This window comes from Miniopterus natalensis, chromosome 2 (genome assembly GCF_054644295.1).
Source record: "Miniopterus natalensis isolate mMinNat1 chromosome 2, mMinNat1.hap1, whole genome shotgun sequence".
Taxonomy (NCBI): Eukaryota; Metazoa; Chordata; class Mammalia; order Chiroptera; family Miniopteridae; genus Miniopterus; species Miniopterus natalensis.
Genome location: NC_142082.1, coordinates 70,181,562 through 70,196,865, shown reverse-complemented (window position 1 = coordinate 70,196,865; position 15,304 = coordinate 70,181,562). Strand labels below are relative to the sequence as shown.

The 15,304-nt window shown below is 36.2% G+C and overlaps 1 protein-coding gene across 2 annotated transcripts in view; it reads left to right on the top strand.

The window, feature by feature from the left end:
* ELF1 (E74 like ETS transcription factor 1) overlaps positions 1-8,159 on the top strand; it is a 114,163-nt gene extending 106,004 nt beyond the window's left edge. For both annotated transcript variants that reach the window (XM_016205398.2, XM_087814310.1), the window contains exon 9: positions 6,880-8,159. In XM_016205398.2, the coding sequence (XP_016060884.2) occupies positions 6,880-7,483 (604 nt within the window). In that variant the 3' untranslated portion in view covers positions 7,484-8,159. The remainder of the gene's footprint in view (positions 1-6,879) is intronic.
* The last annotated feature ends 7,145 nt before the right edge of the window (positions 8,160-15,304 follow it).

Below are 15,304 nucleotides of genomic sequence, written 5' to 3'. Positions count from 1 at the left end.
TGTGAATTACAATAAAATATAGGAGCCCTTGAAAATCTAATAAAAATGATTCTTGGATTATTTTCCTTGGTTGACTTCAGTCCTGTATTTGTATATTCCAGAATATAGATGCTGGATTTTTGGAATAAGCAAACAAAATCTAGAATCGAGATAAACTTAGGTGGTTCAGTCTTTCTTGTATGGTTCATTTTAACCTTTGACATTGTGAAAATTGAATTCTTTTACATCTTTAGTGGACGTGCAAGGGATAAAAAGATCACATTTCTTTTTTCACTTTAATTGGGCAGGAATGATACATCTTTAACTGACATTAAAGAAGTACTTATTTAGCTCTCTATTTCCTTTCAGTGTTTTATTTTCCTCCAGATCCTATCGGTTACATGTGATGACTCATTATGGAAGTATGTGGTTCCTTCCATTGGTTTCTAGGCTCTTTGTCATCTTATCATTGTATGTATTTGTATTAATAAGAAACATACAATGATCACAGATAATCACTGGGAGTGCTGCCCTCCTCTTCTTGGAGTATTCAGTGTTTTTTTAGCATCTGTAATCAAAGCTTCCTTTACAGACCTTCAGAATACCTCCCCCCCCCCCCCCCAAAAAACACACACCACAGTACCCATCTAGCTCTGAAAGATACTAAATTGTGATCTTATTTAGGATACTTTATTACTCTGAATGTCAGTTTCTCAGTCAGATTCAGTACCAGACATGAGCCCTGGCCAAGTGGCTCATTTGGTTGGATTATCCTACTGTGCATCAGACGGTTGCAGGTTCAATTCCCGGTCAGGGCACATACCTAGGTTGTGGGTTTGATCCCCAGTTAGGGTGCCTACAGGAGGCACCTGATGTTTCTCTCACATCAATGTTTCTCTCTGCTCCCCCCCACTTCCCCCCTCCTTCCCCATTCTCTTCCTCTCTCTCTAAAAATCAATAATTAAAAAAGAAAAAAAAGATGAAAATATTGTAATTATCTTTGATGTACCTCTCAGAATTTTCACTTCAGTGTCTCCGAGAGCTCTGTGGACTCTGCCTGCTTCTTGCCTCTAATATTTTTTTCTCTTCAGTCCAATCTGTATATTACTGCTCCTCATAGCTTTGTTATGTTGCCTTCTTCCAGTTTTTGTTAGATCTGTGTTGCACACAGAGTGCAGTTCAGTTTCTGTGGCCTCTGCTGCCAGCTCTTACTCTCTGTTCATAATTCTTTCCTTGCTCTCCGGCGAAAACTGACGACCTTTACCTCAGTCTAGTATGTAAACCAGGTGTTTCAGTTTACTTTAATGCCTGTCTCCTCCTATATATTTAAATCTGTAGGAGCCAGAAATTATTCATTGTCTTTTTCCTAGCATCTAACATAGTATCTGGCATATAACACCTCGTCATATTTATAGAATTTATTTTGAAGTAGTGTATATATTCATTCTTTAATGTCATAGAGCAATGAGTTCTCTAGGTGGACTACTTAGAGCATGAAGTAATACAAAATTTAATTTTTTAAACTTTAAAACATACTTCCTTATTGTAGAAATTATTCTATATTTATATGTATGTATCCAAATACATTGTTAATTATTACTTTTACCTTTAAAAAAAAGTCCTCTCATTTGGTTATATATTTTATTTTCAACCCAAAAGTCCTACTTATTTTAAAGCTGTCAAAGCTTTAACTGAATGCACTTTATTCCCTGAAATTACTAGATATGGAAAGGCAAAAGTTAATGAATAGCAATACTCTTTGAAGACCGACAGCTGCTGAATATAATTATTCAGGTTTTGCTATTATGGTGTTTCTTTCTGTTACATAGAAGGAAAATAAGTGTTAAATAAGTTTCAAGCAAATTGTACATAACTTTGAAATTTTAACATATTATTAGATTAGTCTCTATTAATTTATTGTTTAGTGATTTCTTTTTTTATTTGTATTTTTAATTACCCTAACTTTTTATTATGCAAAAATTCAAACTATGGAAAAGTTGAAATAGTACAATAAATACCTATTTACTATTTACCTAGATTTTCAATTGATAGCTTTTTACCTTATTTGTTTTCTCATTATATATTTATTTATGCCCTTTTTTTCTCTTTGGCAATTTATCATTATGGCACTTTACCCCTAAAGATTTCAATCTTCAACTCTTAAAAATAGAGACATTATCCTAAATAACCATATTATCACTTCTAAGAAAATTAAAAATAATTTGGCTATGTCATTTTTTATTTTATGACTGCTTATTAATAAAATCAAAGGTCTTTTAGAGATTTTTTTCTGTAGTTGAAAGAAGGTGGAATACATATGACTTAAAATTAGGTTAATTATTAAGTTAATATCCAACAAGAGCTGACACTTAAAACACTCTGTATTTCATATATATTTCATACAGTTCACATATATTGATGTATAGAATCCTCATGCTCAATGAGGTGTAGGTAATATTATTCCTATTTTACAGATGAGGAAACCGAGGCAAGGAGAGGCCAAGGAGCCTGGTCACCTCTAGTAAGTGGTGGAGACAGTGTTTTAATGCAAGCAGTTTAATTCAAAGCAGTGAGCTTAATGATTTGCCATACTGCCTGTTGATTCACATAAATTGCATGAATTATCAGTTATTTACAATGAAGTAGCAACATGTTTTTTATTTTCCCAATTTCTTTCCTTTGCTCATTTATTTTTATATCACATAATTGCATGTATTTATGTTGAAATCGATTAAGCTTTTCTTAATTGATCTATGATATATGTGGTCTGGTTTATACAAATTTTAATTTTGACTCTGGTTTCATGTTATTCAAAGAAATAACAAAAATAAACCTTTGGTAAAATATTTTACTAAAATTGTCCCTTTATGTACTTGGAAGTCCATATACTTAGCATAACCTCTTTCTCTATAATATTTATTCAAGCACTAATAGTTTGTTTTAGGGTCTTTTAAATAGATTAGCCTCTAAAAATGTATAATGTGTAAGTTACCTTAAAAGCAGTGTAATGGAGTCCTCCAGCCTTGTGAATTATTAGATGTGACATTGAATTATATTAATTAACTATTGAGTCTGTTTCCTCATCTACAAAATAGATGATAATACTTAACTTTACAGATGTTTATAACAGTTAAAAGACATTTCCTGACATCTGAGTAGATACTCAACAAAAGCTAAGTGTTATACAGTCATGCACCACATGACGACATTTCTGCCAGTGATGGAGTGCATACGTGATGGTGGTCCTGTAAGGTTACAGTGGAGCTGAATTTCCGTAAGACATGGCAGGGTATGTGGTTCAGGAGGAATTTTTTTTCTCTGGCGGGAGCGATATTGGTGGGCCTTGGAAACAGATTCCCACTTACTCGGAGCACCTCAATTTTGAGAGTACAGATTACATCCCAGGCAGACAACCACTGACCTTTTCCAGCACAGAGGAGCCTGTACCCACAGCGCTACAACCCCCGCAAATCTGGCTTGATCGTCTTCAGAGTACATTGCCGTAAAATTTTTCCTGAGGGCCTAAGATCCTGTGCAAGACACAGGTCCACAGGAGCCACCTTAACAAGTATTAAGTGCTGCTGCCACTTTAGAAAAAGCTCTCTGTGGTGGTGTGGAGCCAGCCTAGCCCGTACCTGTGCTTTGGAAATGTTTTCAGGTTGTAATGATGAAAACTATAAATAGGTTTTATTTCTTCCGTCAGTTCAATGCTGGAGAGAGCTCTTTGTGCCAGGTAGGGTCATGGAACCAAAAACAGATTTTCAAAGTCAAAATACTGAGTCCTCAGGTTCCACACCCTCTCCATGTTAAACAGCTTCGTGTGTGTGTGCGCGCGTGTGAATACCACAGAGATTCTTAATCTGACCACTGCTCCAACATGCAGTAGCCAAAACCATGTTGCCATGACAGTTCACTACATTCCTTTATCTTTCCATCTTGATTTCTTCTTCCTACCGATCCTCGGGCCGCCTTCCTCTCCCTCCGGACAGTCACTATTACAGTGATCCGCCACCTCACCCAGCCAGTTGCTGCTCATTGTTTCCAGTCAGTCCAGCCTACATCTCTGTTCCCGGAGCAGCATTGTCAGCTTCAGTTGTTCCATTCCTGACCCTGTTGGGAAGAAGTAGAGGAAGAGGTTGTGGGACAGTGTTTATAAAGGCTGCTGTAGTGTACAGTAATGTCCTAGGCCTTCACGTTATCTCACCACTCTCTCCTTTCCTTCTCTAAAATCAGTAGATAAAAAAGAAAAATTCTTGTGGCACACCAGTTGAAAATCGTTGATTTATGTAAACACATGGACTAACAATGCATTTCTCAGAATGTATCCCTGTCAAGTTTGAGGAATTTTAAATTACCAGTATTTTACCAGCTGGTTATAAGAAGCTTAGGTATTTAAAAAGTAGTTAACTGTAACATAACCTTTTAAAAAATAATATAATTTTACCAGACACAACTGACAGCTTCATCATTGATTAAGAAAAATATTAAAAATTCCTGTGGCTGGGAAAAGGCTGCATAATATTTTATCCTATAATCTCTGAACTTTTTATTAGTGAAAAGTAATTGTTTTAGAATTTGTCTAAATAAACCAATATATTTACATTGTACATAAGTATATACATTTCCTGGCAGATGGCAGTCAGGTATTTCAATAAAAGGACATTTTTGAACCAAGTCTAGTGTTAGGCCTGATTAGCGATATGGAAAATTTCCAAGCACGTTACTGCTTTGCTCCACACCTGAGAGAGAGAGGAAGGGAAGAGGTGTGGATTGGAGAGCTGTAACTGCCCACAGTTTAAAGATATAATAGTAAATATTCATCTTTTGCTGAAGTTATTCGAGGACTTAGGAAGTGACAGTGTGTTGTAATGGTCAAGCACATAGGCTCGGCTGTCAGGTGGCCTCTTACCTAACTGGTCACCTTAGGCAAACTGTTCACGCTCTTTGTGCATTAATTTTTCCATATGTAAAAAGGGGATAATAGTATTTACAGGGCTGCAAGGCTATACATGTTTATAGATAAAATCTATGCTTACTATATGCCAAGTACTATTCTATCTATATATACATGTACAGGAACTCTTGGCATGGTAAGCCTTGGATCTTTTTTATTTGAAAAAATGGTATATGGTTGTAGGGTCAGGTACCATACCTAGGCTCAGATTTTACACAAGATGTCCTGATTCGGGTGGGCAGGAGGAGAAGGGAGGCACAGTGTATTTTGGGAAAGCTCCTTGGCTCCCAAAGTTGTTCTGTATCCTTCTGATTCATCCCTGCTTGCCCAATAATAATAGTACATCTGGCCTGGATTCTTAGCCACACCCTGCCCACCTATCCAGTCTGCATTACCTGACTTATATTCTCATGTAGCTCTGTTCTTCACTGGAGCTGCTAATATCCTGCTGTGGACTGATCCTGACAGTGGTGATTTTGGTGGCAGTCTGAACTTGGGAATCAGTGTCGCATGAATGGGTGAGGTCTGAGTCACCCTGTGTCTTTCCACTTCCTTTGAACTTCTGAGTTGCACTGAGTCTTCTTTTCACCTTTCCACCTAGTGCATTTATTTTCTCCTCCATAATTTTATTTTTCACATATGTGGCAGGCTACATAACTGTAATTTACTAAAATTTACCTTGTAATAATCTGGCAATAGTTAACATTTGGTTTATGGGACTCATCTAGCTATTAACCATTTGAAGTAGCAATAATCTATCTTCTGTAAAATAGCTTTATAGAATTCAGAGAAAACACAGTTGAGATCCAGATGCTGAGTTTTTAAACTGCATTTGTTTTTATTAACAATGGCTGTAACTATAAATTCCACAGCTGCAAACTTTTAAAATTAGATTGACTCAGGATCATTTATGTACCTCTTTATTCAATAAGTGGGATTAACAATCTTACATAAAATGGATTTTATTAAAGGATTTTACGTTAAATTGTAGATTTATGACTAAATTTTGTGACAGTTATTTGAGCCGAGAAAACAGCTAAAACACACTTCTATTTATTTTACCAAAGCTTGGCTTTATTTTTTGCTCCCTCTGCCAACCTAAAGAACCCTCACAAGTTAATTATATTCATGACTTGTTTTATGTAATATATGATAGGAACTGTGAAGTATTAAAATTCGTCTCATAATTCTTTCACTTACGAATTTAATGCTCAGGTGTTTTTTATTTTAGTCAATTGAGCATTTTTTCTCTCTATATATATAGGGAAACAGGTTGAAAACAATTATAATCATGAAGTTTGGTAATTGTGGATGAGCATGTTGATGACATTCTTTCAAATATTAAAATAATGAGAGTGATTCAAACATTTTTTAAAAAATTCCTCATTTTCTTTCAGGCAGTTTATATATAACTTTTTCCCCCCAAAATATGTTTTTATTGATTTTTAGAGAGAGGAAGGGAGAGGGATAGAAAAATAGAAACATCAATGAGAGAGAAACAGCACTGTTCTGCTGCCTGCATGCCCCCTACTGAGGATCAAGTCCACAACTGGGCCTGATTGCATCGGTGACCTCTTGGTTCCTGGGTTAGTGCTCAGCAGCCGAGCCACCCCGGCGGGGCTCATACATAACCTTCTTGCCAAACATTTTGATATCTTCCCCAACAAAATTGCTTTCCCATTTGTGTTAATGTGGTACTTTGTAGAGACTTTTTTTTTTTCTTACCAGGTGTTATCATAGTTAATGGCCTGAGAGTTTTGTGTTGGGCATTTCTGTATGTACAGTGTTTACTGCAGGGTCTGACATGATGTTTGTTACGTTGAAAATATGGGACATAGCATTTCAAATACATAACTTGTATTTTGTCAAAGTGACTTGTCAATGTTAATGTTTTAAATAATGTAAACTGTGTTAACTTTCTCACTTTTATTCCCTAATCTCAATAGGACTATACAGGCTCCAACCCAAGTTCCAGTGGTTGTGTCTCCTGGGAATCAGCATTTGCATACAGTAACACTCCAGACAGTGCCAATCACGACAGTTATAGCCAGCACAGACCCATCGTCGGGTGCTGGCTCTCAGAAATTTATTTTACAAGCCATTCCATCATCACAGCCCATGACAGTACTGAAAGAAAATGTCATGTTACAGTCTCAGAAGCCGGGCTCTCCTCCTTCGATTGTCTTGAGCCCTGCCCATGTACAGCAGGTTCTTACTAGCAATGTTCAGTCCATTTGCAATGGAACCGTCAGCGTGGCTTCATCTCCATCCTTCAGTACTACTTCACCTGTGGTGACCTTTTCTCCTCGCAGTTCACAACTGGTTGCCCACCCACCTGGCACTGTAATCACTTCAGTTATCAAAACTCAAGAAACAAAAACTCTTATACAGGAAGTAGAGAAAAAGGAGGTCGAAGATAATTTGAAAGAAGACACTGAGAAAACTGAGCAACAGCCACAGCCTTACGTGATGGTGGTTTCCAATTCCAATGGATTTACTTCTCAGGTAGCTACAAAACAAAATGAACTGCTAGAACCCAACCCTTTTTAATTAAAATACCAAAAGAATTATGGATGATTGTTTTTTAATTGAACATTTCCAATTGAATGCAAACTATCTGACTCTAAGACAAATTCTAAAGATGTTCCTAATTTTGTAGTTTTAAAAAATAATAGTTAACTTTGACTTTATTAGATAAAGGAGGAAAACCAAAGTGTTTCTCTTTGTTCTCCAAATGTTTCAGAATTCAGTTGTGAAGGAACAGGCGTTTTATACTATGAAGACATTCTTTTGAGATTTTTTTCAGTTGCTATATCATAAGCATTTTTAAAGTTTCTTTTTAAATTTTACAATGTATGACCTTTTCTGATTCTTTTGTAAATACAGTACTTAAATAGAAGATGACAGGAAACTTATATAGGAACTATTTTCATTTTGTAAGTTAAGTCTTGACTCTTTCAAATGCAAGACACCTATTTTATGCTTTGTTAAAATTATGATTTCACTAGATTGACTTTTAGTTGGCTGCACTGTACATTGAACTATGAATATGTAAAATATAACATTAAAAATTGAAATGCGCCCATGATGATGGTTGAACCTGTTTCAGAAGCAGGGTAATATAAAAGCATCAACCTAAGAGTGGCCTTCCTAACTAGTTTTGCAAGCTACTTGTTCTTTTTAGGCTTCAGTTCTCATGAAAGGAAGGAATGCATTTAAATTAAGATTAGATGATCTTCAATTTCAAGTTCTAAATTTTATGATTCCAACTCCTATATTTTAGAATTATATCAATTAAAACAGCTTATTTCCTACCGTAAGTATAGTGAAAATATTGCAGAAAAAGTGGCCCTATAAATTAATTCTATTATCTGTAAGATTGCTATGAACCTGAGTTCTTCCTAAATACTTCATTCATTAACTCTTTAGGCCTCTGTGCACTGTGGTCCATTAGTAAGTTTATGTTGCTGAGTACTAACTGATACACCGCTGTTCTGAAAGAGTCAACACTCTTTTTTAGGGGCTTAGAAAGCAAACAAGCCCTGGGTTAATCAATTTGAGTAGTCAGTTGCTATAAAGGCGTAATTGCTTTATATTTTGGATCTTTTTTTTTAAATTGAGAGTGGGGGGATTGCATACAAAGATAATATACTTGTATATCCAACTTTCTGAAATAATTTTTAGATCACTTTTTCAGCTGTAAATAATGTACATTTAATTTCACAAGAAAAATTGTTTTCTGCAAATTTTCTGGTATAAGAAAAAGAAATTTTTGTAGATGAAAAAATCATTTTGTTTAGAGGTCTAATGTTATATGTTTTCATATTACAGAGTGAATTTGTATTTAAACAAAAATTTAAATTTTGGAATCCTCTAAACATTTTTGTATCTTTAATTGGTTTATTATTAAATAAATCATGTAAAAATTCTCAATGTTTGTGTTTTCAAGTAAATATTTCTTAAGAACAAATATACAGAAAATGTTGCTAGTATTTACAGTGTTAGTAAATGCTTATATTACAAACTCCATTAGTCAGAACTGCAGAATGTCATCCTTTTATTTTTCCTTTCTGTCATGCCAAATGGCAGTTTCCAGACATCACACAATGGATTACAAAGCTCCAAAAATTAGAAAACAATAAAATGTTCTCAGCGATAATATTAAACATAATTTTAAAAACAAGTTTTCTAGTTAGAAATTAGTTGATTGGTTAACAGAATAGAATAGAGAAGAGAAACAGAAAATATAAGAAAATTACAATCTCAATCCTATACCCCTATATCCAGAAGTTACTTTATTTATTCATTTTCTCATGTCAGTTAATATTCTTCCAAAATGTCATTTTAAAAGGAGCATTCTTATCTCTAACGAGGGAGAGATGCTGAGAAGGATCTGAATGAGCAGGCCTTGCTGAATTTCCCCAGTTTACTACCCTTTGCTCAAGCCCTCTTATTCTTTTTTTTCACAACTTTTCACTCTTCATCAAATCTAGTATAAAAACTCATGCTTAACCATTTCTTGGAGTCTTCCTTTCCTTATGAAGGCTCCCATGTCACATAAGACTTGTATTAAATAAATTTGCATGCTTTTCACCTTTAATCTGTCTTTGTCAGTTTGATTTTTAGGCCCAGCTAGGGACACTAAGAGGGGTAAGAAAAGTTTTTCCCTCCCCCGGCACTCTCTCTAGCCGTGCATCCCCTAAAATAATCTCGTCATACTGAACTCCTGAAGGGGCATAGCTCTCACTCAGTATGTGGCCTTCGTACATCAAATCATTGATTCAACATGTATTTATTAAGGAGAAATACCTGTGATGTCACTGTCACTGTGCTTAACCTATAACCCTGCTGCTTTCCTCACTTTCCATTCATTCTTTAACCCTCTTTAGTATTGCATTTGCCCTTTAGTATTGTATTACCCTGAAATTACTGTTGCAAAGATCACTAAATAGTAATCAGTTTCCATATTGCCAGATTTCTATCCTTCCTTGACCTCTCCAGCATTTGATAATCTTTTATAACTCACTATTCCTTGAAACTCTCTATTGCCTTATCTCTAGTACCCAACTCTTCCCTGTCCTCCCCCTGCCTTTATAACTTCTCAGTGTTCCTCTTGGGTTTCTCCAGAGACTTCTTCAAAGGTTGGCTCTCCCCTTAATTTTACCTAATGGTCATTGTTCTTCTCATACTCTTTGCTTCGCTTTGTCCCACTCCAGTCTGTTCTCCTCAATGCAACAGGAGTGCCAATTTAATCATTCAATCCCTTCGGAGTGGTTCCTCACTGTCCTCAGATAAAAGTTGAGGCCCGCACAGTCTCACCTCTTCTTGATCCTGCCAGCCTTCAAATTTTACTCTGCAAATCACACTGTCAGGATTAGGATTCTTTAAATTGCAAGAAACAAAACCCAATTCAAAATTATTAAATAGCACAAAACAAGAAATCTGGAATTAGGAGGTTTCCAGGTTGGTTAATTTGGGAGCTCAGTGGCCATACTAAGCAACCAGGTTTCTTCCCTCTTTCTGCTTTTCCATCCTCAGGACTTTGCTTTAGTCTCCAGGATGACTCTTGCCATGATTGCAAGATAGCTGCAGTAGTTCCTTCTATGTTTCTGTTTATCAGTAACACCCTGAGCACCATCTCTTCACAGCTTCTTGGCTACATTGGTCATATGCCCCTTAAACCAATTGCTGGCTAAAGAAGCAGGATTACCATAAAATGACTTAGTCGTGTGTTGGAGAAATGGGACAGCCAAACAAAATTGGGGCTCTGTGGCAAGGAATAAGGGTGAAATGATGCAGCCTACTATTGCCCATACACATCTTTCTTCCTATACATACACTTTCAAAAATGTTCGTGCCTAAAGGAAACATGAATTCCTTTCCCAAAGAGAGATCCGCCAAAGGCTCATTCAATTACTTGTTCCTTTTTCATGACTAGTCATCAAGGTGATGGGATTTTCCAGATCAGCTGTGGCTCCCTAGTTTCTTGTCCTCCACAGCCACATCTAGTATGAGCATTGGGAAGAATACTTTCCAAGGCTTCTCAGCTTTAGAATACACTCCTTGATGCTGTAAGTTTGATTCCCTCTCTCAGGGTCCCCATTTTCCCAGCACTGTGTCCTCAGTGCCTTCCATTCTGCCTCTTCCACCTGGCTTGTTATACATAGTAGGGTCTTTTGTAGTAGTCCACTTCCAAATACCAAATTGTCAATTTGGGTTCTTGGTCATTAGTAACAGTGATGGATTCTGGTTTTCAGCATAAAATATTTTATTAGAAGGATGTTGTGTAGCTCACAGAACAGACAAAAGGACTAGAGAATCAGGATCAATCTGAGTCACAATGCTAGGAACAAATTGCAAAACTACACTGTAAAACTGGTCCTGAGAGGAAATTATAGCCACTCTTGCCAAGCATTAAATACTGAGTTTTCGCCCTGGCCGGTGTGGCTCAGTTGGCTGGGCATCATCCAGTGCATGTAGAGGTTGCTGTTTTGATTCCTGGTCAGGGCACATGCTCAGTTATGAGCTTGATCCCCTGTGGGGGATGTGAAGGAGGCAGCCAGTCAGTGTTGCACTCTCACATCTATGTTTCTCTCTTCTCCCTTCTCTCTCTAAAAAATCAGTGAACTTTTTTAAAAAAATACTGAGTTTTGTACCAGTAAAACTCAGAGTAGAGTTTTGTCTCTACTGCAATAGGAATTTTATTTTAATATAGATGGTACTTCACCTAGAGAGAATTAACCATGGTCCTTTTTTGATGCATGGTGTCAACTAGCTACTAATTTATGTGATTGGCAGAACCTAGGTCAAGTGTCCAGGCCTTTAACTCCAAGGGTAGTTGAGAAATCAAGTTCAGCTTCTCAACTAGTTTGGCATTTCAGCTTCTGTAGAGGAAGTTGCCACACTGGGAACTAAGATTTAGCTAATTTCCCCCAACATAGAAGAAGGCTTAGATTCTGAGCTGCCCAAAAGAATGATCAGGCTCCTCTATAGAGCAAATCCAGATTTTGTGGGGCCTGAATTAACACAGTTTGGTGGTTGGGTGGGTAAGGGGGCCTTATTTAGGAAAAGCACAAAACTAGAATACCAAATTAGCTAGAGGGTTTGAATCGGCTTATGCAAACGAACAGCTCTAAAGCTGTAATTGCCAACTCTTTGTGTTCCCTCTAGTTTCCAGACCTCTACGTTTGCTGTAACTCTGCTTGGCACAGTTTATCTCATTCTATTTGGCTAACTCCTACGTGTTCTTCAGTCCTCAACTTAGACATATTTCCTCTGAGAGCTTTCTTTGAGCTCTTAAAACCTTGCCACAGCTGTCACAGAGTCCTTTAATTTCTCCCATTTGGGCACATATGACACTAAATAATTGTCTGCTGATATGTGTCATTCCAACACTAGATTATAAAGAGCCAATGTTGTAGTCAGTACCCTCAGTCCCAAGCATAACATCTATACATAGTAGGCACTCAATAGTTATTAAATATGTGGCTAGACTACATATTTTCCTTGCCTGTTTTCATGCTCATGTTCTCATGTTGCTAAATACTATCTGTATGCTGATTACCAATTCTTTTATTCAGCTCTGAACATGTTTTTAAAATGTCTTTGTAGAGCTATAATTGACATGTAATAAACTGCACATAGTTTGAGAGTATAAATTCATGAAATCACCATAATCAAGCAGTGAAGTTATCCATATGTTTGGTGAACTGTACCCTAGTTTCCTTGTGTCCCTTTGTAACCTTTCCTGTCTTGCTGTTCCTCTCTGCGTTTGGCCCATTCTACCCCTCAGACAACTACTGATCTACTTTCTGTAACTATATATTAGTTTGCATTTTCTAGGATTTTATGTAAATGGAATCAAATAGTATGTGCTATTTTTTGTCTGGCTTTCACTTATTATAATTATTTTGATATTCATCCATGCTATAGTGTGTATCATTCCTTTTATTGCCGAGCAATATTCCATTACATGGATATACTACAGTGTGTTTTTCTATTTACCCATTGGTGGACATTTGGGTTGTTTCTAATTTTCAGCCATTACCATTAAAGCTGCTATAAATATTCCTCTACAAATCTTTATATGGACATGTATTTTCATATTTCTTGGGTAAATACCTAGGAGTGGTCTGGCTGTGTCATATAATATTGTATCAATTTACATTCTCACCAGCAGTGTATGAGTCTTCCAGTTGCTCCATATCCTCTCCAACATGGTCAGTCTTTTATATCCAAGCCATCTTAATGAATGTGCACTGATTTCACATTGTGGTCTTAATTTGCATTTTCCTAATGACTAATGATTTTGAGCACCTTTTCATGTGTTTCTTTTGTGATCCACATATCTTCTTTGATGAAGTGATTGTTAAAATTTTTTTGCCCATTTTTAAATTGTTTTTTTTATGACTGAGTTTTGAGAACTCTATAAATCTTGGATACAAGTGCTACTGGTCCTAACTTGTGTGCCTGACACTTTGAAAGGCCAAAACTCAAAACATAAGTTTGGAGTACAGAGAGGTTTATTGATCGAGAAGGCACCAATGAAGAAGATGGGAGACCTTGTCTTCAAATCCATATTTAGAAAGTACAGAGTTCAGACTTTTTTATGCCAAGGGAAGGGAAAATAGAACTGTTTTTGTAAAAACTCAAGCACCAAGCAGAATTCCTCTGATGATTAGCATGTCTGAAGCAGGAGCTATTAGCCTGAGGCCATGGGAACAACTCAGGCTTCAACAAGATGGAGTCAGAGAGACCAAGTGTTTCACTCTGTTACACAAGCTCTTCATCAGATATATGACTTGCAAATATTTTCAAAGTGCAGAAACTTTTAAATTTTGGTAAAGTCAAATTTATCAACTTCTTTTATGATCATAAAAGAAGATGTGGCTTTTGGTGTCATGTCTAAGAAATCTTTTGCTTAATCCAAGGTCACAACAATTTTCTGTCTTGCAGAAGGATTTATAGGTTTGAGTTTTACATTTAGATCCAAGATTCACTTTGCGTTAACTTTTGTAGATGGTGCAAGGTATGTATTAAAGTTTACTTTTTTGCTTTTGTATATCCAAAAGTCTAAAAGGACTATCCTTTCTACCTTGAATTACTTTGGACTATTGTTGAAAATCAGTTGTCTCTATATGTATGGGTCTATTTATAGACTCTATTCTGTTCTATTGATTTGCCTATCTTTGTGCCAATGTAGAAGGTTGATGTGTTGAAATCAGGTAGTGTTATTTTTCAAAGTTGATTTGGCTGTTCAAAATCTTTGGCATTTTCATTTGAATTTCATAATCAGTTTTTTTCAACTTCTAAAATGGAAAAAATTTTTGATTTTGCTTGGGATCATGTTGAATCTACAAACCAATTTGGAAAGAACATGAGTTAGTCTTCGGACTCATGAACATTGGTGTCTCTCTATTTAAGTGTTTTTAATATGGTTTGTAATTCTCAATGTACACATTTTGCAATGCTGTGTCAGATTTATTTTTATGCCACTGTAAATGTCATGTTTTAAAAAATTTCAAATGGATTGTTTGTTGATTTTCTTTGTTTTAAATCTTTCCCTCCTATTTTATTAAAGCATAAAGTGCAAAAATGCTAAGTGTACAACTTGATAAAATTTTACATCTGAACACATTGATGTAATTACCACCCAGGTCAAGCTATGTAACATTCCTGCATCCAAGAAGTTTTCCTCATGGCCCTTCCCATCTAAATCATCCTCTGATGACCTTCAAAGAATTAAAAAAAAAAAAAATCTTTGTACAAATAGAATCAATCAGGCTGTACTCTGTCTGGCTTCTTTCACTCAACATTATGTTACGTATATGCTGTCTTTTTAAAAAATATGTTTTTATTGATTTCAAAGAGGAAGAGAGAGATAGAAACATCAATAATGAGAAAGCACTGATAGGCTGCCTCCTGCACGCCCCTTCCGGGGATAGAGCCTGCAACCCCGGCATGTCCCCTGACTGGGAATTGAACCTTGATTTCTTAGTTCATGGGTCAAAGCTCAACCACTGAGCCACACCAGCCAGGCTATACTCTGTCTTAACTCATCCATATCATTGTATGTACTGGCAATTCATTCTTTGTTTTTTTAAACATTATTTTTCAATTACAGTTGATATATTAGTTTCAGGTATACACCCTAGTGATTAGACATTACATAACTTACTAAGTGATCATCCCAATAAGTCTCATGCCCACATGAAACCATACATACTTATTAGAATCTTATTGACTATATTAACTAGGCTGTACTTTATATTCCCATGACTATTCTGTAACAACTAATTTGTACTTCTTAATTCCTTCACCTTTCTCACCCATTCGCCCCCTACCCCAACTAGCAACCGTCAAAATGTTCTC